At 55.4% G+C, this 26,404-nt stretch overlaps 1 protein-coding gene across 5 annotated transcripts; it reads right to left on the minus strand.

The window, feature by feature from the left end:
- Positions 1 to 417: 417 nt before the first annotated feature.
- On the minus strand, positions 418 to 25,723 carry C1QTNF1 (C1q and TNF related 1). 5 transcript variants are annotated; one of them, XM_079903685.1, is made up of 5 exons: positions 25,590 to 25,723; positions 12,519 to 12,639; positions 5,718 to 5,883; positions 3,271 to 3,410; positions 418 to 2,692 (listed from the first exon to the last, which is right to left on the minus strand). In XM_079903685.1, the coding sequence occupies exons 3-5, from the start codon at positions 5,864 to 5,866 to the stop codon at positions 2,142 to 2,144; spliced, it is 840 nt and encodes a 279-aa protein (XP_079759811.1). In that variant the 5' UTR covers positions 5,867 to 5,883; positions 12,519 to 12,639; positions 25,590 to 25,723; the 3' UTR covers positions 418 to 2,141. The 5 variants fall into 5 exon arrangements, with proteins under 5 accessions (XP_079759811.1, XP_079759810.1, XP_079759812.1 ...); XM_079903684.1 differs by lacking the exon at positions 25,590 to 25,723 and adding an exon at positions 22,191 to 23,051; XM_079903686.1 differs by lacking the exons at positions 12,519 to 12,639; positions 25,590 to 25,723 and adding an exon at positions 22,191 to 23,051 and having other exon boundaries at positions 5,718 to 5,880.
- Between the last annotated feature and the right edge of the window lie 681 nt (positions 25,724 to 26,404).

The raw sequence follows: 26,404 nt of genomic DNA on the forward strand, positions 1-26,404 counted from the left end.
TCCAGGTCCTGAGCCCTGCTAACTGTGAATGTAACCTTACTTGGAAATAGGGTCTTTGCAGATGTAATAGAGTCAAGGATCCTGAGAGGGGATCATCCTGGATTTAGGGTGGGCCCTAATTCCAACAACTGGGAAAGAAGGGAGGGGGAGATTTAAGAGATCTAGGAAAGAAGGCCACATGAAGACAGAGATAGGCAGGGACTAGAGTAATGCAGCCACAAGCCACGGAACACCTGGCGCCATCCGGAAGAAGCAAGGAAGGCTCCTCCCCTACAGGGCGTCCAAAGGGGCCAACTGTGAAATGCATGCCGGTGACGAATGAGGCAGTTCAAGGCCCAGCCTGTGCCTGCTGGGTACCAATGTCCCCAGGTACCAAGCTGAGGGCCCCCAGGCCTCCAACAGGCAGTAGGCGGGGTTCCGGCGGTGGGGTGGGGTGGATAGAACGGAGGAGGATTTGGTTCAACACCCAAACTGAGGAGGCCACGATGCTGAAACACACAATTCCACGTTTAATGTTTTCTGGAAGAGCACTGGGGCAGCACAAAGCAGGAGGCGGGCGCCCTGCTCCCCAGCCCTCCCACACGTATACACAGTTATTAAAGTCTGACCAGCAGAAGTCCTTCAGAGGGAAGGATGTGCAGACCCCAGACCCAATGGCCAGGCTCAGGGAGGGCAGAGGGATTGGTCAATCAGGGCTTAGCAGGCAGGCAGTGGGAAGGAAGGCTCCTGGAGGGGCTCAGGGCCCAAGCAGACGGGGTGACCCTGGCCCCAGGTGTTGATGCAGAGAAGTGGGGAAGGGCTGCCGGGCCAAAGTCAGCCACGGGCCACAGCACCAATCCAGGCAGCGCCCCACTCCAGGCATCCCCCCAACCCCCTCAGAGCAGAGGTTCTGACCCCGGTGGTTGGGACGTGCCCTCTCTACCCCCTCAGACGCTGAGCCATGCAGGAGCCCCTGAGACAGGCAGGGGGGAGCTTTCCGGTCCCTTCCAGCTCCCCCCTGCTCTGGGGCCCAGGAAAGCCCCCTCCTGCATTGCTCTTAGGCTGCTGGTCAAAGAGGCCCCAGGGGAGGGTGCTGGGGCGCTGAATGGTGAACTCTCTGGGAAGCAGGACTCTGAGACGGTGGGTGAGGCGGGTCTATTGAAGTTGTGTAACCATGACAGCTGCTGCAAAATCAAAGGCCCTGGTTCCTTCCACAGCTGACCCGTTGGAGAGGAGGGACAGAAAGCCAATGCCAGTGTGACAGGCGTGGAGGCCCCGTCTAGGACGCAAGGGTGAGGTGGGGGAGTGGGTAGAGCCATGCCAGGATGCACGGCTCTGCTGGGTTGTACTGAGCTTGGCTGCCAGGGGCCATCTGCCGCCAGGAGCCTGCGGGTTCCGGCGGGCAGGCTGCTCACCAACGCAGAGGCCACGGCCGAGGGCTTGGCTGTCCCTCTGAGGAGCTGACCCTTGCTGCCCAGTTCGAACCCCCTCGCCGTTGTGGCTCAGAAAGACCAGCTGAGCCCTCGGGCAAGGCCACAGGAATGTCCACGGGATGTGGACGTCAGTCCAGCTGTCCCCCAAGAAGGTTCCTACGTGGCCTAAAATATTAAGCCAGACATGGTTTTCCGGTCCCCACGCCCCCCACCCCCTTCCCCTGTCACCCTTGGCATCTACTTTAGATCTTCTCTTACAGGAAGTCTCCGGCAGCCTCGAGGGGAGACAGCCCTCCTGCCTGGAGCCAGCGAGGCTGGCAGAAAGGCAAAAATAATAATGCCTCCCTTTCTTTTCCATGGTTTACTTTGCTCCTTTCACAACCTTTAGAATTGGCTTAATTATTCCCAGCAATGGGAGCAAGGGTGGCTTACTCTGGGACACCCTGGCGCGTCGTGGCACACGTGCAGGGGTCACTCAAGGACATGCACACAGAGGGGAGCTCTCGTGGGCACCCGCCTGGTGATTTCATGTGCGGACACGGCAGGGCCTGGGACCACACAGCCGATGTTGCTTCCCACTCCCGCGAGGGGGCGTAATGTCGAATGCCAAAGCTGGGGACGTGTGGGCCGGGGAAACCCGGGTGGGGGAGGGGGTCCGGCGGAGCAGGGCGGGGCACGGGGACAACGGGAGGTTAGCCTGTGGCGATGGAGGTTAGCCCTAGCGGGCGGCTAGGGCTCGGTGGCGGGCTTGACCAGGTAGCCACTGAAGGTGATGTAGGTGTCAAACTCATCGCTGAAGATGGCGTTCTCGCGCTCGCCCTTGAAGAGGCGCACCCACACCTCGTCTTGGTCCTGAAGCTCCAGCATCAGGCTCTGGCTCTGCATGATGCTGCGGTCGCTCACCTGGGCGTACAGGATCACCACCTCCTCCCCGTTCTTCATGATGTGCAGGTATGTCTCCTTCTGGTTCCAGGTGTGCACATTGAGGCTGAAGAAGTAGATGCCGGGCACATAGCAGTAGAATTTTCCCGTGAACATGTTGAAGTGGCCGTAGAGGTTCACGAACTCCGTGTCGAAAATCACCGTCTGGTAGTAGTCGTTGCTGTGCAGGGGCTTCTTCCGGCCCACCGAAAAGGCAGCGTAGTGGTTCTTGCACCGGTCCCCGGGGGCCCCCATGGACCCTTTCTGCCCTTTGGGTCCCGCGTGGCCCCTGGCGCCCACGGAGCCTGTTTTGCCATATTTGCCTTGCACGCCCCGATCTCCTCGGTCGCCCTTCTCACCTAAATGGGACGGGAAAACACGTGGCGTCAAGCAACCTCAAGGATTATTCTATTTTCATCCGGAAGCAATCGTTTTTATTTTCCTTCTTGAAAGTCCTGGCGAAGAAAAGGGAACGTATGCGTTTATCCAAAAGCAACAGGAGCAGCAGCGGAACCCACGGCTCCCTCCGAACAAATGACCTACAGACGCAGGGGCTGGGCCTGAGGATCTGGGACCCGGGCCGCTTGGCTTCCCGATTCAATCGTCCCAGGCTGTGCAAGGTTATCTGCTGCTCACAGGACCGTCAAGCTGAGGCTTGCGGTGCAAAGGCAGGGGGGGTGAGACCCCGAGCTGCCCTGAGGCTCCTTCCCCTGTGGATCCCTCCCTAACCCCTCCTCTTGGAAAGGGGCCAGAGCCTCAGGAACGGAATTTCCTTCTCCCCGCTAGATGACAGCATGCCTCTGCTCGGTGCCCTGAGGGCGCCATTCTTCTCCTGCCCACTCCTCCCTAACTCCATCTTCTGCCCTGCCCTCCAATCAGGACGGAGCAGTGCCCCCTCCCCAGGGGACGGTCCCCCCTGCTGGTCTCTGTGCCTGACCTTTCAGGATGGTGATGTTGATCTGTGGCACCGGGATGGCCTGGTACATGGGAGTACCAGGGTCACAGCAGCGAAAGCACCGGGATGCGGGGGGCTCCTCTTCCTGCCTGGAGCTGTATTTTTCATGCTTTTCTTCATCCCTAAGGGAGTAAAGACATCACCGTGAAAGCCAAGAGCTCTCAGAGCCAGGAACTCCTCTCTTCTGCCACCAGAGGGCCTAGGGTACCTGTCTCGCCTTCTCTCACCTGGATGTGTGAGGCTGTGTTAATTTTCCCTCCACAGAGACTGCGTTGGCTCTTGGCAAATTCTGAGGCTTTTAGTGAAGGTTCAGAAAGAGCCCCCTGCCCTCTGTTGACAGCAATGACAGTTGTGGAAACAACGATATAACAAAAACGGCAATAATTTGAGGAGCTGGGCAAGATAGAGGCTACATGGGAGAAATCTGGCACGTGACATGCCAGTGGAGTGACTGGACATCCCCTTCATGTATCTAGGATTCTAGAAGCTGCTATGTTAAGCTGACTCGTTTGCAAATGAGAGGGCTCAACCAGATCTGCTCCTGGGGGGCGGGGGGCAGCGGCAGCGACAGCTCCATGCTGCTTCCTCGAGGCGTCACACTGCACCGCACCGTGCTATCTGCTCGCAGCTCTTTGGCTGTGACGCGGCCACCTTGGAGGTGGCACAGTCCGTCTTGAAGGGTCAGCTCTTTGTCTCACTCTGCTCCCATATTCAGACCACAGACAATCCAGGAGATGGATCTATACACCCTAAACTCAGCCACCTACAAGCCCTAGACTCCCAGATGGACCCCCGCCCACCTCACACCAGAAGTCTCCATTTAGAGATTCAACAAGCCCCACACACGAGATGTGTCCCAAACTGATGGCCCATCACTGCCGCTCATCCCTAGAATCTTCTCTTTCCAAACCCTGTTCACAGCAGCAGCAGCATCGCCAGTCGCCCAGAATGGAACGCTCAGCCTCATTGCAGATGCTTCTCTGGCCTCACCAATCCATTCTGAGGATCATGGAGTCCTGAGGAGTCAGCCCACCCCACCATCAAAGTACCTCCAGGAGCTGGGCCCTCGGCTCTCCTCACCTCTAGGGACCACTGCTGTTCGGAATGCCCTCCTGGAATTCATCTCTCCCTTGCCAATTCGTCCTCTGTTCTGCCACCCTCCAGCATTCTTCCTAGGGCACCATGAAATTTAAACCTCTCCATGACTCCCCTGTAGATGAAGTTCCAAAGAGACCCTTTCCCACCAGGTTCATCTGCCCTCCCATCCTCCACCCTCCGGCATCCAACCACCCTACCCAAACGACCTACCAGCCCTTACACTGCCACACACTGGAATGGCCACACTTCGCACGTGCCATCCTGGCCGCCAGGCGGCTTTCCCCTCCTGTGCCTGGGATGCCCCTCAGGTGTCCTCAAGACCCAGTCACTCCTCCTCCTAGCCTTCCCCAACCCCCGCCCCCACCCCGCGTGTCCACACCGTGGACACACTGAACTGGATCGTGTGTGTCTGTCCCCCCATAGCCTTGGAGTTCCTGGAGGCCAGTGACTGTGTCATTCACATGTGTGTCCCCAGTGCCTAGAGGATGGCCAGACCAATAACGGCCCTCAATCAATGTTTGTTGAATGAAAAGAAGGAGGAAGAAGAGGAGAAGAACAAGAAAAGACAAAGAAGAAGAATGATGTTACTTTGCCCCAAATCCTATGCAATTCCATTGTACTCCAAGACAGCCCGAAGCCTCAGGTATCACGTCAGCCCAAAGCTCAAAGTGATAAAGAAACTCAAAGTCAGCATCAGGTGTTAGGACCTCACGTTTGATGAATGACATTTTCATGAGTAATCCCAAGCATTTTATGTATCCCTACAAAATATCCCAAATAGCCTGGAGTCTATATATCATCGAAGGTCATATATATGAAGACAGTGCCATTTGGAAGAAATTCATAACTTTTCAAGGAAAGCCACCACTTCTTGTGCCAGTCTTCAGCCACCATCCCCCATCTTGCAATGTGATCAGACATCAGGGTGGTGGAGATCAGCTCTCAGCCCAGCATCGTCCCTGTCTCCTACTTCCAGGTGGTACTTAGAACCCTAGAAGATATTCTCAAAGGACAGGCAAGGACGCAAAGAAACCGAGAGCTGGGGGTTGGGGTTGTGGTGTGTTCTTCTTTTAAGGATGCGGCTGCAGCACCTCACACAGACCCACATTCCTCTGGGGTTGGAATGAGGCTGGGTTACTGTCCGCAGTTTCAGATAACAGGCCCGGGTCACTGACAGGAGAAATGGCGCCTCTGTCCCCCAGCACCGGCTCCTCAGCCTTGGCCTCTGCTCCTTCCCCTCTAGCTGCCAAAGAGCCCCCTGGGGCACCTGACCCCCAGGCTCATCCCCGCTGCTGAGCCAGCGCTCCTGCATCCACACCGCACAGCCTCACCTCTCAGCGTGGTCCAGCGGTGGCTCCCTGGTCCCCTGCTGCTGCTGCTGTTCGAGCTGCCCACGGGGCACGCGGCCCAGCACCGGGCCACAGGCAAAGGCCAGCAGCAGGCAGCACGCCAGCGCGAGTCCCAGCCCATGGGGGCCCATCTTCCCGCTGAGCCCTGCTGGGGAGACACACGGGGAGGACACGGGTTGGAAGGGCCCTGCAGTGCTTGCCCGACCCACCAAGCTGACCCACTAAGTGCTTCAGCTGCCACTCTTCCTGGGACGGCGATCACACACTCACACTCACACACACAGTCACACAAGCTCAACATACATACTCACAAACCCCAGTGCACATCCATGCACATATACAAGTGCCCTCACACACGCACATACTCACACACTCAATACACACTCATACACAAACACACTCTGTACACACTCAAGACACTCGGTACACTTACACACACTCAGACCCACACTCTCTTGTGTTTACACTTGCACACTCAACACACGTGTACTCCGGTGCATTCACGTGCATATACATACGCTCACAGGCACACATGCATGCCCACACCTGGCATTCACACTCTCAGCACACTCACAGACTTATACGCACAGACTCGCACACCCTCACGCACATGCCCTGGGGCCGGGCTGGCGTTAGAGCACCAGGCCACCTGCTGCCGCTGAGCATGGCTCTACCTGGCCCCCCACGCCTCCCAGGAAGGAGACCCCTCAACCCTGAGCTCTGCAGATGGTCGTGTCTCGGCCCTGTTAAGACAATGAGCAAAATCCCGAATGAATCTGGGGGGTCCACTGTCCAGGGACTTTGCCCCAGCCTGCACTGTGGGGCCCGGTGGGCAGCCAGGCGCTGACATGTCGCTCTCTGGCCACCAGGGGACGCAAGAGCGTGTCCTCGAGCATCTGGTGTTTGGGGGGGGTGGCGCCCCGCCGCACAGGGCATTTATTGTCATCGAAGCCAGCCCCATGTCTCTCCAAAAAGCTCTGGACCGGACCCTCTTTGTACAGGATTGAGATAGTCCTTCCAGAAAGAGCTGTCCACTGGGGGTTCCCAGTGAGCCCACTAGGGGGCAGTGCTTGGGCTTAAAACAGACAAATCCCACTGGTTTCTCACCGTCAGAGGCATCACCCCGGCTAACCCCAGCTGTGGGATTTACACGCGTGTAAACCAGCCGTTTCTGGTGTGTGGAGTCAGAAGTCACACGTGCCTCGACTGTTTCTGGTGGCTGGGAAACCTCCCCATCACGGAGGGGGTGACGGTGGTCAATCCCAGCCCATTTTGTTCACCGAGTCATACAATTTAACACCAAAAGGGCTGACAAGGACACCTAATTGGACCCTCTGGCCTGCACAGTGAAAGAACTGAGGCCGGGGAAGTAAGCACGCCTCCACCCTGCCCCTGCAGCTGGGCTGGGGCCGGGAACCAGGCATCGTGGGGAGGGGCAAAGCATCAAAGCAAGGGAACAGCCTCAGAAGGTCCTGTCTGATTTGTCTTTAACTCCTCTTTCATGTCTAAGGAAAACTAAAATACCGAGACGGATTTCTGTTTTTGTCGGTAATCGTCTACCCAGATGAATGCTCCTTTCACGCATCTCGGGCCACCATGGACCTCCTTCAACTCCATGGCTCAGAGGCCTCGCGGCCCGTGAGGGCACGACCCTCTCCGCGGGGCCGACTCTTTGGCTTTGTTCTTTATCCTGCGTGTTAGCAGGCTCGCTGTTTTAGCTCGGAAGGCAGAATTCTCTGGCCGCCCTCGCTGCTGGAACCCCGTGCCAAGTCAGGAGAACCTGGGGGAGGCCGAAGACCGGGAACCAGAGCTGAGGCTCTCCCGATGGCTCCTCAGAGATGTGCTATGAGACTCTGAGCCAGGAAGCCTGGCCTCCCCAGGAATCCCCCCACCCCCTGAAGCCACACTTCTGCCCGCTCTTCAATTCTCTGCACAACCCCCACCCCCTGCAGTGGATTAGCTGGGCCCCCCACATCCACGTTCTCTACCTGCCAAGGGTCAGGACCCAGAGACCTTCCAAATGACAGAGAGACTGCTGGGACCAGCCCCCCTCCTCAAAATGTCCACTACCTCCCCTCCACTTGGCAAAGAAAATTTGTACATGTAAATGTAATTTGTAAAATACATATTAAAAGAATCTCTCCCTCTCTCTCCTCGCCCCCTCCACCCATCCATCATTTCTCCAGGCTCCTTGCCAGGGTGGGCACCACCCTCCCCAGTCTGCTCCCACACTTCGCCTGCATTGCCCAGCACCCCTTGTCCCATGTTCAAGCTCCCTGCTTCACGTACTGCAACGTGCATACACGTCACCTGGGAAATCTTGTGAAAATGCAGATTCTGATTGGGCAGATCTGGGACAGACATTTTCCAAAAGCCCCCAGGTGCTGCCAAGGCACCACAGTTTGAGCACCAGGTTCCAGCCACACCCCCAAACTCCTGGCACCTGCCCACCTGCCCACATCCTTCTCCCCTGGCCAGGAGCACCCTTTGTCCTCTTTTCTTCTGCTAATAACCAGGCTAACAGGACTGACAACTGCCCCAGGCCCGGTGCTGGGCATCCCTGCATCATTTTCACTCATCCTTACAACCCTAAAGAGAACACTTCCTCATTAATAGTTTTTACCCCATCACAGGTCTCGTATGGACCTGCGGTGAATCTTTTAAGGAGACAATATTCATTCATTATTATACTGAATTCACTAATGAAGAAACCGTGATGAGAAGTCGATTAGCCTAAGGCTGCCCACTTTTTTGTGTGTGTGTTTTTTTTTTTTTTGCGGTACGTGGGCCTCTCATTGTTGTGGCCTCTCCCGTTGCGGAGCACAGGCTCCGGACGCGCAGGCTCAGCGGCCATGGCTCACGGGCCCAGCCGCTCCGCAGCATGTGGGATCTTCCCGGACCAGGGCACGAACCCTTGTTCCCTTCATCGGCAGGCGGACTCTCAACCACTGTGCCACCAGGGAAGCCCAGGCTGCCCACTTTTTAAGCCATGGGGGCTGGATTTGAATTCAACAGGCTGCCCTCAGATCACATCAAAATCCCACCCAAGGGACCTCCCTGGTGGCACAGTGGTTAAGAATCCGCCTGCCAGTGCAGGGGACACGGGTTCAATCCCTGGTCCGGGAAGATCCCACATGCCACGGAGCAACTAAGCCCGTGCACCACAACTACTGAAGCCCGCCCACTCTAGGGGGTGTGCTCCACAGCAAAAGAAGCCACCGCAACAAAGAGTAGCCCCTGCTCGCCGCAACTAGAGAAAGCCGGCGCGCAGCAACAAAGACCCAACGCAGCCAAAAAAAAAAAAAAAAAAAAATCCTACCCAAGACCCAACTCAGGTGCTTCATATTCCTTCTGAAGGTCTCCCAGACCCTCAACTGGAACAAACTCTCCCTACTCTTTTTTGCTTGCGTGTCTCATATTGTCTCATTCTGCAGAGTTTTTCTTGGCCTAGAAGATTCTGCACAGCAGACCTGTGACCTCCTCTGGGCTTGGGATACGGTCTTGTTCAACTTGGACCCACCAAGCATCCTGCAGCACCCTGAACTCAACAAATATTTGTCAGATTGAATTCTCCAAATTTGTTTATTGCCCTATTTCTGTATTTCCCCTGTTTCTCCTTGGCGCCTTGATAATTACTCTCCTTTTCCTTTTCAATGCCAAGCTTGCATCACTTGAAAGGAAAAGAGGTTTTCCTTTCTTCAAACATTTTTTTTTCCTGAATTCAAAGTAATATATATTCATTTGGGAAAGGCTGGAAAATAACAGGAAAAGAAAGTACAGAGCTGTCTTGGACTCTTTTGTCCCCAGGGCTCCTCAGCCTCGGCACCAATGACATTTGGGCTGGATCAGCCTTTGTCGTGGGAGGCTGTCCTGTGCATTGTAGGAGGTTCAGCAGCATCTCTGGACTCCACCCACTAGATTCCATCAGCACAGCCCCACCCCCAGTTGCGACAATCAAAAACATCTCCAGACTTTGCCACATATCCCCTGAGAGGCAGAAATCCTCCCAGTTGAGAATCAGTCCTCTACCCTCAGTGGAAGTACACTTTTGCACGTTGGTACGTTTCTTTCTAAGTCTGGAAAAGGGATTTTCTGTACCTAGATAGAAGAGATGGAGACCAGGATGCAGCCGGCGCAGGGGTGATGCTATCAGTGGCGGGGGGGGGGGGGGGGGGGGTGGCCCGCGATGACCCAGCAAAGAGTCGGAGGCGCCAGGAGCACTGAGTGAGGGCAGCAGAGGTCGGTGGTTCTCCTCAAGGACCTCCTCTTTGGGGTCAAAGCAAACCCAGACTGAAAGCTTTCCCTCTTCAAAACCGTCTTCAGAACGCTTTTACTAAGTCCCACAGCAAAGTCAACATCATGACATTATGATCATTTTACTCACTTTTGGGCAAAAACAGTATTGCCCAGGGCTTCCCTGGTGGCGCAGTGGTTGAGAGTCCGCCTGCCGATGCAGGGGACACGGGTTCGTGCCCCGGTCCGGGAAGATCTCACATGCCGCGGAGCGGCTGCGCCCGTGAGCCATGGCTGCTGAGCCTGCACGTCCGGAGCCTGTGCTCCGCAACAGGAGAGGCCACAACAGTGAGAGGCCCGCGTACCGCAAAAAAAAAAAAAAAGAAAAGAAAAACCAGTATTGCCCAACATCTAACCAAACTTAGCTCCGGCCCTCTTTAGCAATTTCCAGTGAAACAGAGTGCCCTACAAGGGGGGAGGTGTGCCCCCAGAAAGATGACTCAAAGAACGTGCTGTCAGGTCCGGGGAGCAGCCCCCAGGACTCCTTGGCCAGTGGTGTGTAACCCTTGTGAATCTGGACCCGAGTGGTCCAGTCTCCTGGCTGCCTTGCGGTCAAGACATCTGAAGTTAATTCCAACATGACTCAGAACTGGACTTGCCTACCCCAAACCCTGTGAAGACATTCGTGTTCCAAATTCCATAACAATTCCATGAACATCTTTATCTCCCACCCACGCCCTTCAGGACCTGCAGCTCCTCCACTCCCGTCTTCTCAACCCTCCCCATCTCCCTGCATCTTAACCTCCCCCAGCAAGGAAGAACCCCCCTCTACAGTAGGTGGGAGGCGAAAGGGAGGAATTGGGTCAATGACAGGGTCCGGAGGAAGGCAGGAAGTCTGAGAACACTTCCTGGTTAATGATTTTTATCCTCCCAGCCCTCGAATGGATCTGTGGTGAATCCTTTAAGGAGACGATATTCATACACAAGTGCAAGTTTCCTTATATCCGTTTAAAATCGGTCCTGTCGTTTTGGGGGGCCCGCCCACCTCCGTGGTGTCATGTCTGTGTTCCGACAGTGAACTCCTAGCCCTCAAGCTCCATAAGTTTGCCTTTTGTCTTGTTGCCAACCCCGCCCAGTGCCCTTTGACAAAAGCATTTTATAAACCTTCCTTAATCTTCATCGGGTAACCAGCTGTTCTGAGAGGCGAGAAGTCTAGGATCTCCCTGGATTAGAAGGAGTTTAGAAGACAAGTCGAAATGCCCATGTAGCTCTGGAATTCCCTCTCAGGAGAAAATTGAACACAGGCACGGTTTACTGGATGCCCGTGATTTGCACAGCATCGGGTAAGAGCTTGGGAGACAGTGATTCCATCGCAGATTAAATATACTCCCTGACCTCAAGATTACCATCCATGGGGACTTCCCTGGTGGTCCAGTGGTTAAGGATCCACTTTCCAATGCAGGGGACGCTGGTTCGATCCCTGGTCGGGGAACTAAGATCCCACATGCCACAGGACAACTAAGTCCACGGGACAACTAAGCGCACGCACCGCGACTAGAGAGAAGCCCATGTGCCGCAACGAAGATCTCGAGTGACAAAACTAAGATCCGACACAGCCAAATAGATAAAAATAAATAAGTATTAAAAACAAAAAAAAATTACTGTCCAGTGAAGGAGACAGATATGTACACAATCACAGCTCAAGGCAGAGCAGCAGATGTTGACTCAAAATGTGACATTCTAGGCCTGTGCCGTCCACTGCAGTGGCCGTTAGCCACCTGTGGCTATTTCATTTGAAACCAATTAAAATTAAAGAACATTCTAGGGACTTCCCTGGTGGTCCAGTGGTTAAGACTCCGCACTTGCACTGCAGGGGGCACGGATTAGGTTCCTGGTCGGGGAAGTGAGATCCCGCATGCTGCACAGCATGGCCAAAAAAATAATTAAATTAAAGACCATTCTAAATTCCATTCCTCAGTCACGATAGCCACATTCCAGGGGCTCAATGGCTACAGGGAGGTGGGAGCTACCTTCCTGGACTGCACAGAACATTTCAATCGCTGCAGAAAGCTCTGTTGGGCAGCTCTGCTCTATTAAGATGAAGTTGGGGGGTGGGGGAGTAGGAACTATGAACAAACAGCGGGCCAGAAATCTGGGAGTCATTTAGACGCCTTCCTCTCTCATATCTGCCACATCGAGTCAGTCATCAAGCCTCTTTAATACCTCCTGAAGGTCTCCGCTCCTCTGTACCATTTGATGCTTTCCAGGAGCTCTGGCTGTGTCCCAGACTTCAATTCACCCAAAACAAATATCTTTGTCTGGCTTGTCTAGGGCCTGGACACCACCCCCAAATTTTACATGCTTCTCCCGAGGAAGTTTGGCCTAAGATAGGACTGTCTCCCACACCTAAGGTCTTCTAGGTCGAGAAGGCGACGCGAATCAGTATCCAATCAGTCTCTGTTTCAACACAGCGTCAACTGTCCCTCAGCCACCAGCAATCCTTCCGCACATCTGCTCCTGCCACCCTCCCCTCCCCAGTATCTTCTCTACCAGAAAGGAAGCCCTGGGGCTGCCCCTCACTGCTTCGACATCTGGCGGAAATTCTCCCGTTGAGACACTCAGAGCTCTCCAGTTGCTGCAGAAGGTTCCCTGGACTCAGATCCTGGGGTGCCTAGAAAAGAGAAAGCCCCATGTTGGGGTGTCCCTCTGGCCCTTATGACCATCCGGACTGTCTAACACATGACGTCTGTTTTCCTTCCCCGGAAGCCATTCATCACACTCATTTTCCACTTACCAGACTCCTCTGGTGATGGGCAGGAGGGAGGTAGAGTGGCTCCCACTTGATAAATGACATTTGTTCACCAATCCCAGGAAGCCATTTCATACCTAATTTTCCCTTCTGTAATGGGGCAGCCCCAGCCGGTCTCGGGCCCTCTCCCGCTTCCTCCCAACCTTGCAGAGGAAGCAGCAGTGGGGGCTGTGCATCCTTTATTAGAGGAGCTCTGGTCAACTGGAGGTGTGCTGTGCCTTTCCCAAAAGGTGAGGGCATCCTGGCGCCCAGCTCACTTGCTGAATCTCCCTCTTCCCCTTTTTCCAAGAAGCTGTCCTCTGGCGTAAAGGAAGAGGGTTTATTTTTTTTAAGGTTTGGGGTTTTTTTGGTTACCTCCAAAGCCCAAGGCCAGCGATAGAGATGGGATCTCCCAGGGCTACTCGCTAATTAATAAACGAGGGCTTCCTTTGTGCTGACTTGGGATAAAACAGTGAAGGAAAGAGGGGCCAGGCATCCTCCCATCCTGAGACATCTCCATCCTCTCCTGAGGCAATTCACTACACCTAGACCAGGAGAGGCTTACCTGGACCTGAGAGAAGACACTGCCTAAGCTTCTGCCCAGGCCCTGCATACAAGGAGACCACGTGGGCTGCAGGCGGCGGGCCTTCGGGGGCACCTGGCCAGCCCAGCCTCCCCAGTGCAAACAAAGATTTCCTTGACTAGAGCCCTGTCCTTAGATCACCTCCCAGCTGTGAGGCCTCGGGCGGCAGGCTTGGCCCCCGCTTTGAGAACCGTGTGAGAGAGAAGAGCTACTGACAGCTCGTGCCTTGCCGTGAGCCCGCGCCGCAGGTGGCCTGGCCCACGTCCCATTGCCCCGCAGCGGTGACACCCTCAGGGGCTGTTCCCAGGGCCGTTCCCAAGACGGAGGGAGGAAAAAAGCTGGGAATTCCACGGCCTGTGCGCCGACTGCACCATCCCTTTTACAAGCACCACACCGTTTTTCGTTTTCTAGGGCCTGGAAATCACTGCCGCATTTTACAGCCATCTCCGGGGAAAGCTTGGCAAAAGGTAGAACCTTGTCCCACATCTAACGGCTTCTAAGTCAAGAGTACAATTCAGCTCAGCATCCAGTCAGCCCTGCCACGGCCTGCTGCAGCCCAGACTGCTCTGGTTGAGATCGCCGATGTCCAGCTCCCGTGCAGGCTGCAGGGCGCCTGCCGGCGACGACCGCCCACCTCCCCGCCCCCTATCCGGCCCACGCTGTCTCGCTGTGTTTACCCTCCATAACCTCCCCCTTAGCGACAGGTGTTTTCCAGACCGTGTCCTCAGCCCTCAGCCCCTCTCACTCCGAACACTTTCCGCCCATCGTTTCCTGTGTGACAGCTTCAGCGGACAGCTCCTTGATCCTTGTCCCCAGCAGGCGTCCCCGGCCACCAAGCTCTAGGCCTGCGCTCTACAGAACATTGGCCTCTGGCCTCTGGGGCCAGTTAAATCCTTTACAACTAAACATAGTGAAAAATTCCATTCTCGGCCACTCGAGCACGTTTTAAATGGCTACCCTCTTGGACGGCACAGCTGGGAGGACTCTTCCATCATCGCCAAGTCCTACTGCACAGCGCTGGTCCAGACCCAGATGGCCAGCTGTCTCCAGATCATGTCCTCTTCGCTCTGTCGTAAGATGCTCAAGCCCCCAGTTGGTTCACTGTCTTCTTCCCCAGCTCCCGCCGTCCCTGTTCCTCCTCAGCGCTTACAGCTGTTCACACAGGGCCCCCGGCCCGCATCTCCAAGCTCTGCAGACTTCGGCCTCTCTTGCACCGTAACCAGGCCCCCTGGCAGTCTCTCCTCTCCCTCCCTTCGGGCGCTGTCACTGCTTCTTTCTCAGCCCTGCGCTGGTCTCCCCATCTCTCCTCTACCTTCCAAACTGCTGGCCAGAGGCAGCTTTCAAACCTGCAGATCTGAATGCCCCCCTTGGCTCAAAAGGCTTCCATGAAAATAAAGGAAACATTTAAGCCCTGCGCTTCACCATCTGCCTCCCACCTCATCTCTGGCCCCCTTGTCCCCACCCCTGCATGTGTATCCTTCACCCCAGCCAACTGGAGCCACCGGAAGTCCTAAGTCACACCACGGTCTCGTCTTCTGTCTCTTTCTCTTGCCACCTTCCTCGTCGCTGTGTCCTTCAGAGCCCGGCCTGATGCCACCTCCTCCAGGAAGTTTCCTCCCCCAGTATCTAGCAGAGACCGGCTTCCTTGTCTGGTCCCCCCACAGATCAGGAGGTCCTCATACACAGGAGATGTGTCTCAGTTCACACGTGTCTCCAGTGCCTGGGGTCTGACTTTCAGTACTGACCGAAATCCACAGTCCCTTTCAGCCCTTCCCAAGTAGCAGAGCCATCGTCCAAAGAGGACTCAAGCCAGTGTGTTCAAATCTCTAATTCAGGTTGGGGGTGGTTTGGGGTGGGGGGAGAAGGGAGGTGGGGAGAGTGGCCCAGGGCACACTCTTGTATTTTATTTATTTATTTATTTTTGGCCACACCACGCAGTACGCAGCATCTTAGTTCCCCGACCAGGGATCGAACCCATGCCCCCTGCAGTGCAACTGATAAGTCTTAACCACTGGACCGCCAGGGAATTCCCAGGTCACACCATTAAGTGTCATCAGAACGCTGAATCCCGACGTGACCAGGTAGCCATCTTTTCCTCAAGTGCTCCTCTTATCAGCACTCAGAAAGCCTCCTGCTTCAAAAAGAGTTACAAGCGCTCGCTTCGGCAGCACATATACTAAAACTGGAACGATACAGAGAAGATTAGCATGGCCCCTGAGCAAGGATGACACGCCAATTCGTGAAGCATTCCATATTTTTAGACGTAGAGAATGGACTTGAGGACATGGAGAGGGGGAAGGGTAAGCTGGGACAAAGTGAGAGGGTGGCATGGACATGTATACACTACCAAATGTAAAACAGCTAGTGGGAAGCAGCTGCATAGCACAGGGAGATCAGCTCGGTGCTTTGTGACCACCTAGAGGGGTGGGATAGGGAGGGTGGGAGGGAGACGCAAGAGGGAGGAGATATGGGGACGTATGTATATGTATAGCTGATTCACTTTGTTATACAGCAGAAACTAACACACCATTGTAAAGCAATTATACTCCAATAAAGATGTTAAAAAATAAATAAAGAGAGTGAGATGCAAAATAATTAATTAATTAATTGTAAAAAAAAAGAGTTACCACCCATTGCCTCCATCAGCCAAACTTACAAAATACCTCAATGTCCTGCAAAAGCAGTCTAATCAAACAAATGATGGTACAGCCACACGGTGGGAAACTAAAGACGAGGTGGTTGGTCAGGCTGGCAAACTCAAATGCCTTCAGCCATTGGCCACGGGCTGGGTGTAATGTGACAGGGAGGGGTGGAGATTGCTCCGAACCCAGAAACACACGCTCCGTTTAAAGGCATTTAAATAAATAAATAAACGATGCTGGAGGGGGAGGGGCAACTTCAGCTGGTAGCACCAAGGACTGACCTCTGTAAACAGACGAATATTTACTGGCGTGGAAAGATGTTCGTAAAATGCTGATGAGTGAAAATGCAGGTTGAAAACATACATACGTAAAAACACACCCACACGTGCACGTACATTAGCCCAGAGATTTGAAGGCCACCCACCTGGCTGCTAACAGCAATTATCTCTGGGTGATGAAAATACGGATGCTTGCCATTTTCTTATTTGGGGGTCTCTGGGGTTTTCCCCTATAACCGTCACATATTTTTTCACATTAAGTACACATTATTTTCCACTTAGACAAATGATAAGTAAGCCCCACCCTGGAGATTAAGAGAGCATTTTGTTTATTCGGGGGAATTTGAGTCTCTGCCTCGAAAAGAACGGGGAAGGGGCTTGAGGATGCTGTGGCAAGTTTGTGGCTCAGGCGAGACTGTGGGGGATATAAACTGCCCTCATGCTGAAGTCCCACGTTCTTTTTTTTTTTTTTTTAGAGAATTTTTTATGTATTTATTTTTGTCTGCATTGGGTCTTCATCACTGCGCGCAGGCTTTTTCTCATTTCGGTGAGCGGGGGCTACTCTTCATTGTGGTGCGCGGGCTTCTCATTGCGGTGGCTTCTCTTGTTGCGGAGCACGGGCTCTAGGAGCACAGGCTTCAGGAGTTGCGGCACAGTAGTTGTGGCTCTCGGGCTCTAGAGTGCAGGCTCAGTAGTTGTGGCACACGGGCTTAGTTGCTCTGCGGCATGTGGGATCTTCCCGGACCAGGGCTCGAACCCGTGTCCCCTGCGTTGGCAGGCGGATTTTTAACCACTGTGCCACCAGGGAAGCCCAGAAGTCCCACGTTCTTTCGCAAGTGTTTGTTGAGTGTCTACTGCGCACTGGGAAGAGGGCTGGATTCTAGGGACACGGTGGAACAAGAGGAAGAAAAGGCCCTCCCCTGGGGCAGCCGAACCCTGGAGTTACCGTGGGTACTGATTACGCCGGGAAAGGCACCCAAGTGGGGCTAGAATCAGGCCAGCCAGAGAGAACACGTTTTGTAGAAGCAGGGGATTTGTCCTGCCTTTGACACACCAGTCACTGGTGTACTTGCCACTGAAGGAAGCTGCCTGCAGCCACAAAACAGGAGAAAATGGAGCCAAACCTTTGAGGCCATCATCAGGACTTCTGCTCAACAGCCAGGCGAGTTAACCGGCCCAGGAGCAGCCCCGTCATTTATCAGAGATTCCTTCTAACAAAGCTCTGGTTAAGCACCTGCTGCCGGCCGGGCTCTGGGCACGTGCTTTACGGAGGCTACTGAACATGTGCCCTACAGTCACCTTGATTTCTCAGAGGAACAAATGGGCTCAGAGGGAGGGAGTCACTCACCCCAGGCCCTGCCGTGGCAGGGGCTGCAGCTCAGGTGAGACCCAGGTGTGTCTGACAGCAGAGGTCTTGCCACTTCGCCTCGAGGGGGCCTCCAGGAAGATGCCGTCTAGGTAGGACAGGCTGGTCCTGACGAACCACCGTCCTGAGGACACTCCCGCCTGCCGGGCGGGTGTCCACCTGCTAAGCTCACTCGGTTACGGTGGGAACAGCGGCAGCAGCCCCGGGCCCTGAGGAACTTATCCCCCAGCTGAGACCTCGCATTCACCCCTTCAGCAGATTGCTGAGGGCCTGCTCCATACCTGGCACCATGCAGGGCGCCAGGGATCCGTGATAACCGTCCTCATCAAAGCAATGTGCTAAGACCTCCCGGCGCCAGCATTTAACATCCACCACTGGAGCGCAGTTCCTTCGGGTTTAGGCACAGGATCACCAGGAACCTCCCTCACACCTCAGGATGGACGGGGCGTGGGGGGTGTGGCCACTGAGTGTGCATTCTGAACGCACTGCTTTTGCAGGGTAGAGAGAAAACAGTGCATGGGTGAGCTCTGCAGGGGAGGGGAGGGGGAAGCCCACATCTCACAGGGATGGCAAACGGTTCCACCCTGACCCCCATGCCCTCTGATGCTCAGAAGCAAAGGGGACTGAGGCCGAGTGCGGCTGGCAGGAGGGAACGATATAAAGAATTGACATTCTTTACAGGGGGTGCAGTGAGCATGCCCTGTGTCTGCCCATCCCTGGGGGCTGCCAGGGGTCAGGTGTGGGAGGGGCCCCACAGGAGAGGTCCCTGCAGAGAGGGAACCAGGAGTAGAATGGAACAGAAGGGGGAAGGGCAGGCATCAGACTCCAGCCCAGCGCCCCAGCTGCCTGGGCCTGCTTCTGCTTGCTCTACAGGGTCCATTCTCAGGGTCTCCTCCTTGTAGGTCAGGCCAGTTTACAGAACCACGGGTCTTGCTCTCATAGCTATACCTTAAGGGGTGGGGGGTAGATGTCCTGAATGCTGGAAGACCTGAGTGCCATGGCCACCCCACACCCCACCCAGACCCACCCGTCTCTACCAGAACTCACTTTACACTCTTCACAAGCAGAAAGGGCCCAAGTGTTTCCAAGCGCACCCCAGTCCCCCACCCTGACCACCAGCCTCAGAACCTGCAGGGCAGAGCTGCAGGGCCCAGCCCAGCCGACGTCTGGCCTGCATCCGCCCGCAGCTCCACCAGGGCTGGCAGCCTTCTCAGGCGAGGTCCTTTTCCTTCGCTGGTCCCCAGGGCAGAGGGTGACTGGTAACCAGATGTCCCCACTTGGGGACAGCGTGCAACGGAGGCGAAAGGTTTGGGACCTCCCCCCGAGTGTGGATTCACCAGCGGCTGGCAGCAACGTCTGACCCAGCACAAGGCACCACGCACCTGGCATCGGCGTGCTCCCCACCTCCCCCACTGCCCGCCCCGCCTGCCTGCCCCTTCTCCCGCCTGTCCGGTTCTCCCGCGCTCCCTTCCCATCCTGCCTCCTGCCCGCAGTCTCCTGCTCTGCTCCATGTCATCTCAAGGAAACTGCCTACAGGAGCCAGGGAGGTGGTCAGGCAGGGAGGTGGTCGGACACGGAGGCGCAGGATGGGACAGGATGCCCCAGTAGGACTGTGCCAGTGGTGCCCACAGCTGGAGAGGGTTTGACTCCAAAGGCCTCTGGGCAGGCCAGGGACACCCCGGTGGGCAGTGGGGGGCCTCCGGCGCTTCAAAGCCCATCCTGCTTTGAGCCCAATTCTGGGAAGCAAGCGTGGGCAAGGATGAGCGGCTTCCCGGTGTCGGAGCGCCACTTCCACCTCCAGCTGCTCAGGCCCCTCTCAGCTGCAGCCTTGACGAGGACCCAGAGCTAAAGCTGCCCCCAATGAGCTCAAGAGCTCCCGCTCCTGCGCCCAGCATCGAGCCCCTCCCCGAGAGGCAGGAAGACAAGGGTCAGAGGTCACAGGCTGCGCTGGCAGAAGTTTCACTGCGGGGCTTGGGGAGGAGGAAAAGAGCCAGCGTGCTCGCTTCTGCATGTCCGTGGTTGAGAGCAGAACTGGTCCTGCCAGGCTGAGGATGTCTGGGCGGGGCCCCAAGAATCCTGAATCCTGGGCCCCGGGGGACCGGCTCACTGGGCTGCCCCTAGAGCACGGAAGGAAGCACCTGTTCAGGCTTTGGTGGTCCTTTTCCAAATCCTTCTCCAAGTGGGCAGATGTTCCCTCGTACTGTGTGAAGGGTCAGGGAGGTGTCTGGGGTCCTGTCCAGGGAGCTGCCTTGTCTCATTTGACTTTACGAGAAGGCAGATTTCAGCAGGTAAAAACAGGAAGAAAATAATAAACCTCTGCCCAAACGGTAGTTACACCACCAAGATGAAGTGCCCCAGGAGACCATCACCCCCACTTAAGATCACTGGACTCTCAGGGCAGGGAGACGAGGCTGCTCCGGAAACACTCACATCTCTCTCCAGTGGATGGGCAGGCAGAGTTACCTTAAGTAGTCAGCAGAGTGTGGGGACCATAACAAAAAGGAAACTTTTTATTCTTCCTTTTCTTTGCAAGCTATCACCACCGCCTCTCCCCTAGGGCCCTGGAGCCTCAGCCACCCGAGCTCCAGGAACAGGGACTCATGCAAAGGTCCAGCCCCTGAAGACAAAAGCGCAGTGGCAAGCTCTTGTCTGGTGAGGACGCCCAGCAGCACAACTGTATCTACAAAATTCTTTTCATCTTTGTTTTGATGGGTGAAGTTCAATGCCAGAATATTTGGTTTATGAGTCACGCTAATTACATCGGGGGGGGGGGGGGGGCGGGGGGGTAGGGCGGGAGGCACCAGGAAGAATAACAAAAAGCATGTTCCAAAAAAATTATGCTGTGCTGGTTGCCCTGAATAGGGAGGTTACGTCCCAGGAATGAGGAGGGAGCTGCCTGCACCCTTCCTGGGGCCGTGTCGGCCTTCTCGGCTCCCACCTGGGAGCCTGTCCCTCACTGGGTGGCTGCCCCTGCCCCAGACAGGCAGCGGTGTCCTCTGGCAGAAAGAGGGCCCATCCAAGGCCTCTGGCACCTACATTTGTCTGTCGCCCTGACCTGCTGCTCACCAGGAGCCTGTTCCTTGGCATCCCAAGAGACTCAAGATGGGAGAAGGAAAACAGAGAGAGCCAGAGGAGAGGGCTAGAGTCCCTGGGAAGCAGACCCCGGCTGTCTTTCCGGCCCCAGGGAACTTTCTCTGTGGGCTGCTGGGAAGTGGAAATTTGGAAACTTCGGGAGCTTGGGTTCCAGCACACACACATCCATGGCTGCCGCTATTTCTATTGCCACTACTGTTGTCGGGTCATCTCTAAGCCCCACCTCAGCTCTCAGGTCAAGAGGGAGAGTGGAGAAGGGGGACCAGAAAGGGCAGCTCAACCCTCTGCACCCCCCACCTCCCCTTCACCTGTATGTTTCCTGCCTCTCCCTGCAGTACGCACAGGCAAGTGCCTCGATTTGTGAACTTGCACGTGGGGCTGTCCGCCTGCTTCCCTGAACTATAAAAAGCAAAGGCCTAGCGTCTCTGAGGACCTCACATCCTCCCCCAGGGACCCAGGATGTAGCTAGTGGTTGAGAAAACTCAGTTTCTCAGGACACTCCCCATTTTCAAAGCTTGGAAAGAGGAAACTCCAAGTGTGCCAAACTGCCTCCATTCTTAGAAACCAAGTGAGAGAGAGGAGACGGAAGCAAGTCACAGAGAGAAGTCAAGTCACCCTTCCTCCCAAGTGGCTCAGGAGGGCCCGTGAGCACCTAAAGCACGTTGGGGTCCCACGGAAGACACAGCAGCTGTCCAGGAATCGGCACGGCAGGGCCCAGTTTAACACGACGTGGGTGCCCAGGACAGGCGGGGATCACACCTGTGCCGTGGAGATGCTTGCTACTTGGTAGTGCACAGAGAGGCAGGCGCAGTCCAGAGGCTCAAGGGCAGCTCAGCGACTCGGGCCCAGACCAGGGCCACATTCAGTGGTGTGGGCAGACCAGAGGGTCCCCCGAGAGGGACATTATTTTTTCCTGTCCAGGCTGGATCCCCTCCAGGAACACCAAAGCCATTAGATGCAGGGGCCAAAGCCAGCATTCCCTGTTCTGTGTAGGGTCCAAGTTGCCCACAGGCAGGGCTGGCTCTCAGACAGTCCAGGCGCTATTGGGGTGGGGTCTCCCCACCAGGTGCGGAGGTGACTTGGGAATCACTCCTTTCCCTTTCACACCCAGGGAAGAGTGAAGCAAGATAAACACGCCACAAAAATCGGGGGCGGTAACAATCATTCCTGACAGCATCTGTCTGCCACAGAAGCCCCCTGCTCCCTGGTCAACAGAGGGAAACCACGGCCACGGCTCTCCACGGCACCTCGGCTCCGAAGGGAGTGTCAGGAACCGGCACCGGGCCCTTCTCCGCCAACTCCTGGTCTTTCTGCCCCTTTGCCGCAACTGGCTTCTGGCCCCTCCCACCCCGCTCCTCGCCCCGTGTAGGTGTCTGCTCCGCGACCAGGCTGAAGCCAGGAAAAGGCGCACCGGATCCCCCTCCTTCCCCCCACCCCCGCCACGGCCACGTCCCGTCCGCCAGGCCACCTACCTCCAGCCACCAGCGTCCGGGAGCGAGCGGGGCGCCCGCGTCCTCCCCGCGGCCTCTCTTAGAGCATCTCCCAGCGGCGGAGCCCCCTCCCAGCCAGGCTGGGGGAAGACCAGACTTGTCGAAGGAGAGAGCAGGCAGGAAGGAAAAAGTCCCCCGGGAAGAGGGCTCAGAAAGTTGTTGGGGTGCAGGACAGCCGGCCGCTCCCCGGCACCTGGATCTCCTCGGCTACAAGGTCTCTTTGGCCAGAAGCGGAAACGCGGTTTCTCGAAAGTAGAGGAAGGACCGAAGCAAGCGGGACAGACGCGTAAAGAGCAAACCCGGGCCAGATGTGAGCGGCCGCGGAGCCTCGAACGCTCCCAGCGCATTTTATCCAAACAGCAGCCGCCGAGGATTAACTGTGTGTGTGCCCTGGGGGGAGGGGAGCCCAGCGCAACCCTCCTCCGGGCTACCCTGGGAGCTGGCGGGGGCCGGGGCCTGGGGGCGGGGCTCTGAGAGTCCGGAAGTCCCTCCAGGTGCGGGAGTGGCCGGGGGTCCAGGACAAGGAAGGTTGGGAGCTCCGAGTTGCTGGGGGGCAGGGGGATGGGCTCCAAGGAGCTCCTGGCGCGCTTGCAGCCAAGCCCCTGGAATCCGTCCCCAGATGGTGGCAGACCTGAGACATCCACCTGGGGTCCGGGGACCATGGACAGGTCTGGCGGAATCTGTGAACCCCCGAAACAGAACACAAACTTGCACGTGTGCCCGTGTGTGTACGCACATGTGCGTTGTTGGACGCTGATGGTCTAATGCTTTGATCAGATTCTTGGAGGAGTCTGTGATCCAAAGGTTAAGAACCCTGGCTGGGGGTGCAGACTTTCCAGGGGACGTGTGAGCCAGGGCAGGGCTGGTGGGGCCAGCAGGAAAGTCAGCATTTCTCAGTCTCCATCAGGCCTTTCATTCTTTGATATGAAAAACAGACATTTTCTCCACCTCATACAACTTCCTTGGCCCCTCCTCGCATCCTGATAAGCTGCCCTAGGCTTCTCGAGAGCTGCCCCTGGTCAGGCTGGTCTCCAGCCCCAAAGTCTGAATCTGGATAGTTCTAGAATCTTATCAAATCAGAAGAAGAGGAAGGATCTGGCCTGAGGAACACAACTCTGCTGTAATGATAATGGTTTTCTTTCTTTTTTGTTTCTCCCCCTCTCCCATGGTCTCTCCAATGTTTGGATGTCCTCCCTGCACTTTTTGTTTTGTCATCACTCCTCCCAGGGCCTCTCCCTCTGGCTACACCTGGACAGGAGATGTAGAAGCAGAGATGCCGGACTGGGATGCTCGGGGCAAAGCAGACTGAGTCTCACTCTTCCTTGCCTTGGAATTTCTTCTCCATCTCTCCTCCCCATGTGCCTGCCTGGAAAGCTAAGAAATCAAAACAGGAGGAGGAGGGATGTGCATTTCTGACATCCACGTGGCACACCTTCTCGCCAAGGCAAGCTGAGAATGATGGAGATGAAAGGAGACGGAGGGCTCCAGGCACGGGAAAGACCCTGGCCACCAACCTGCTCCTGTGGGAGCAGAAGGACAAGTGGTCCTGATGCTCCTTGACCCTGGAGAACTTCAAGGACTCCGTGGCAAGATTAAGTACATGCATCTCCCCTGGAGATGTGGTTTCACTTCAGCTGGCATTAAAAGACTCAGAACTGCTCATGGTCTTTGGCGTGTGTCTGAGACTTGGCAAACCCTACATCCCTGGTTGCTTATCCACACAGGAAAACCCAGAGATAAGCTCATCTTCATTCCCACGCATAACCCAAGGACGTGTCCTGGTAAACAAGACCCGGGCCCGGCACACCCACTGACCTTCCTCCAGTCTCTCTGTCCTCAAATAACCTTCGCAGCAGGGTGACGGCAACAGGAGAGAAGAGACAAGTAGGCTACATCTTCACGCAGCCTCTTTGGGACCTTCGTCTGGGACGTTAGAGGACTTGGGTCTTTCTCAGAACTCCTAGGAACTGGAAACCCCCTGAGTGCAATGGGAAAACTCCCAGGAGACTCAGACCTGGGAAAGTCCTGGACCAATACCAGAATTCAATGCACACAAAGTTGGGCATGCAGCTTGGAAGAGAAAGAGATGAGAAGTTGGAAGATTGGTCCCCCTCTTGCCCCCCATGTAAGACGGCTTTGTTGTTGAAAAACTAAGAGAGTTACCTTTAAGATCCTTCCAGGACATGAACTCAGAGGCCCAATATAGAGCAGACCTCTAGAAATACAGCCAGACAATGACCATGTCTTCCTGCAGCAGCTGGCTTGTTCTAAAAGGAGTCTTTGAGTCCTCAGCCAGGGGATGCTGCCCTACCTTGGCGAGCCTTAGGCCCCTTGCCTGTAAAGCAGAGCCAGGTCCAGGGTGTCTTACTGGAACCCGTGAGGACAGATGTGCCTAGAATAGGCCGCAACTATCACTACAGCATCTTACCCAGTAGGCTTTGGGCAGGGCCCCTTCATCAGACACGTACATAGTCCTAAGTGGCACAAATAAAGGGCATGTACAGTCTCCCAACAGTTCAAGTCACACTGTTCCGTGAAATTTGTTTTGTGCCACATTTAAGGGAACACTACGTTTTCAGAGTTTTTTTGTACTGGGGGATTTGGGGTAAAGCATGAGAATGTTCGTTATAACTATCAGTGTTTTTACAGGTATAATCTTCCCTCTCTCCTCTTGGATTGAGTCCCCACATCTCCCAAGAGTTAGGAAGAGATTACTCATTTTTTTGAGGCAGAAACTGGGGGTTAGGGGGTGTTGATATTAAATGTGGCAACAAGAGCCTAGGGTTTCCCAAGATATTCATGAGAAAGAGAAGTCTCAGAGGTGAGGGAAGTTCCAGAGAATGGGAACTGAAGTCTGAGTACATGTTGGGTAGTGCCACCAGGGCCCACAACTCAAGCCAACAGGCAACTGGGCAAAGATTCGCCAGGCTAGGCTCCCAAAGAAAGCAAAGTCAGCTCTCAATAAAAGAAATATTATGTCACGCAAATGGAGCTGGCCAGGGCCCTGATGCCCGTTGTCAGGTACTTCCTTACTGCTTTAAAGTGGTAAGTAGGACAGATTTGGCAATGCTTGATTCTCTCCATCGTGGCCAAAGCCACCCGCCCCCAGCAACCAGGGCGGAATGTTCCCAGTTCAGCAAATATCTTCCCGTCAGGCAGTCTGGGCTGGCTCTAGGACAAGAGTCATGGTGAAAAACCGAAATTAACGAATTAGAACCCAAAGCCAGCAGCAGTGACTGGGGGAGATTTCATCAGCCCTGAGATGGGTCAGAGGCCATCTGATGATGATGAATGATGAGCCCGCCCCGCCCAGAGAGGTCTCTTAAGCTCCCAGAAGAGCCGTAGGCCACACCCATCCTGGAATTCCCTAGGAGCCCATACCTCCTGCACAAGGATGTCTGAGCCAAACTCCTAATGTCTTCCTGAACATTCATTCCCCAGTGGCTCCATGTTCTCAGACAAGGGCAGCTCATGGGACGTAAAACCCAGCGGCTCACGGTGCTGGGAGGGGGGCACATTCCCTGGAATCCCCGCCCAGACGCAGCACATTCTGTGCACTCCCTGGTTTGGCAATTCCTTCTCTCTCCCTGGGCATGTCCCTGTGCTCACTCTGCTTGTTTTCTCATCCTCGGAAAAAACTACGTGACCTCGGTTAACGTCGGCAAGGCGCTCGGTTCCAGATAAGCACAGCCTGTCATTAGCGGCGCTGTGATTTTTTCCCTCTGGGGCCCTAACATTCTGCCTCTCCCAGCTATTTTGGGCCAGGCTGCCCAGCCATCCCACTGGCAAGGGCAGAGACTGGTATTGCAAACTCTTGAATTCCGTTTCAAAGGGTAGCTACAGGCAGGCTAGGATGGTGGCGTCCCACTGCCAAGGGATGGGTGTGGGAGAGCCTCCGTGAGGAGTTGGGAAAGGAGCTGAGATGGAAACTTGGCAGGCAGACCCAGCCTCCCTGGCCGCTGGCCCACCCTCATTGCTCCTGGATGGCGCTGCTGGTGTTCTGGAAGGGTTGGGGGCAGGTGGGAATCAGATTGGCGACTGCAAGGATGCAACAGGCTAATCTGCTGTGATCCTTACACCTGGAGAAGACACTCTCACTATGAGAAGGACTGCCCTCTGGACTCCATGCCAAGATGGGAGGTCGGAGAGAGGAAAATACACTCACTGTCTTACTTTTGCCCTTTATATGCTGTCTG

The sequence above is a fragment of the Stenella coeruleoalba genome, assembly GCF_951394435.1.
Source record: "Stenella coeruleoalba genome assembly, chromosome: 19".
Lineage (NCBI taxonomy): Eukaryota > Metazoa > Chordata > Mammalia > Artiodactyla > Delphinidae > Stenella > Stenella coeruleoalba.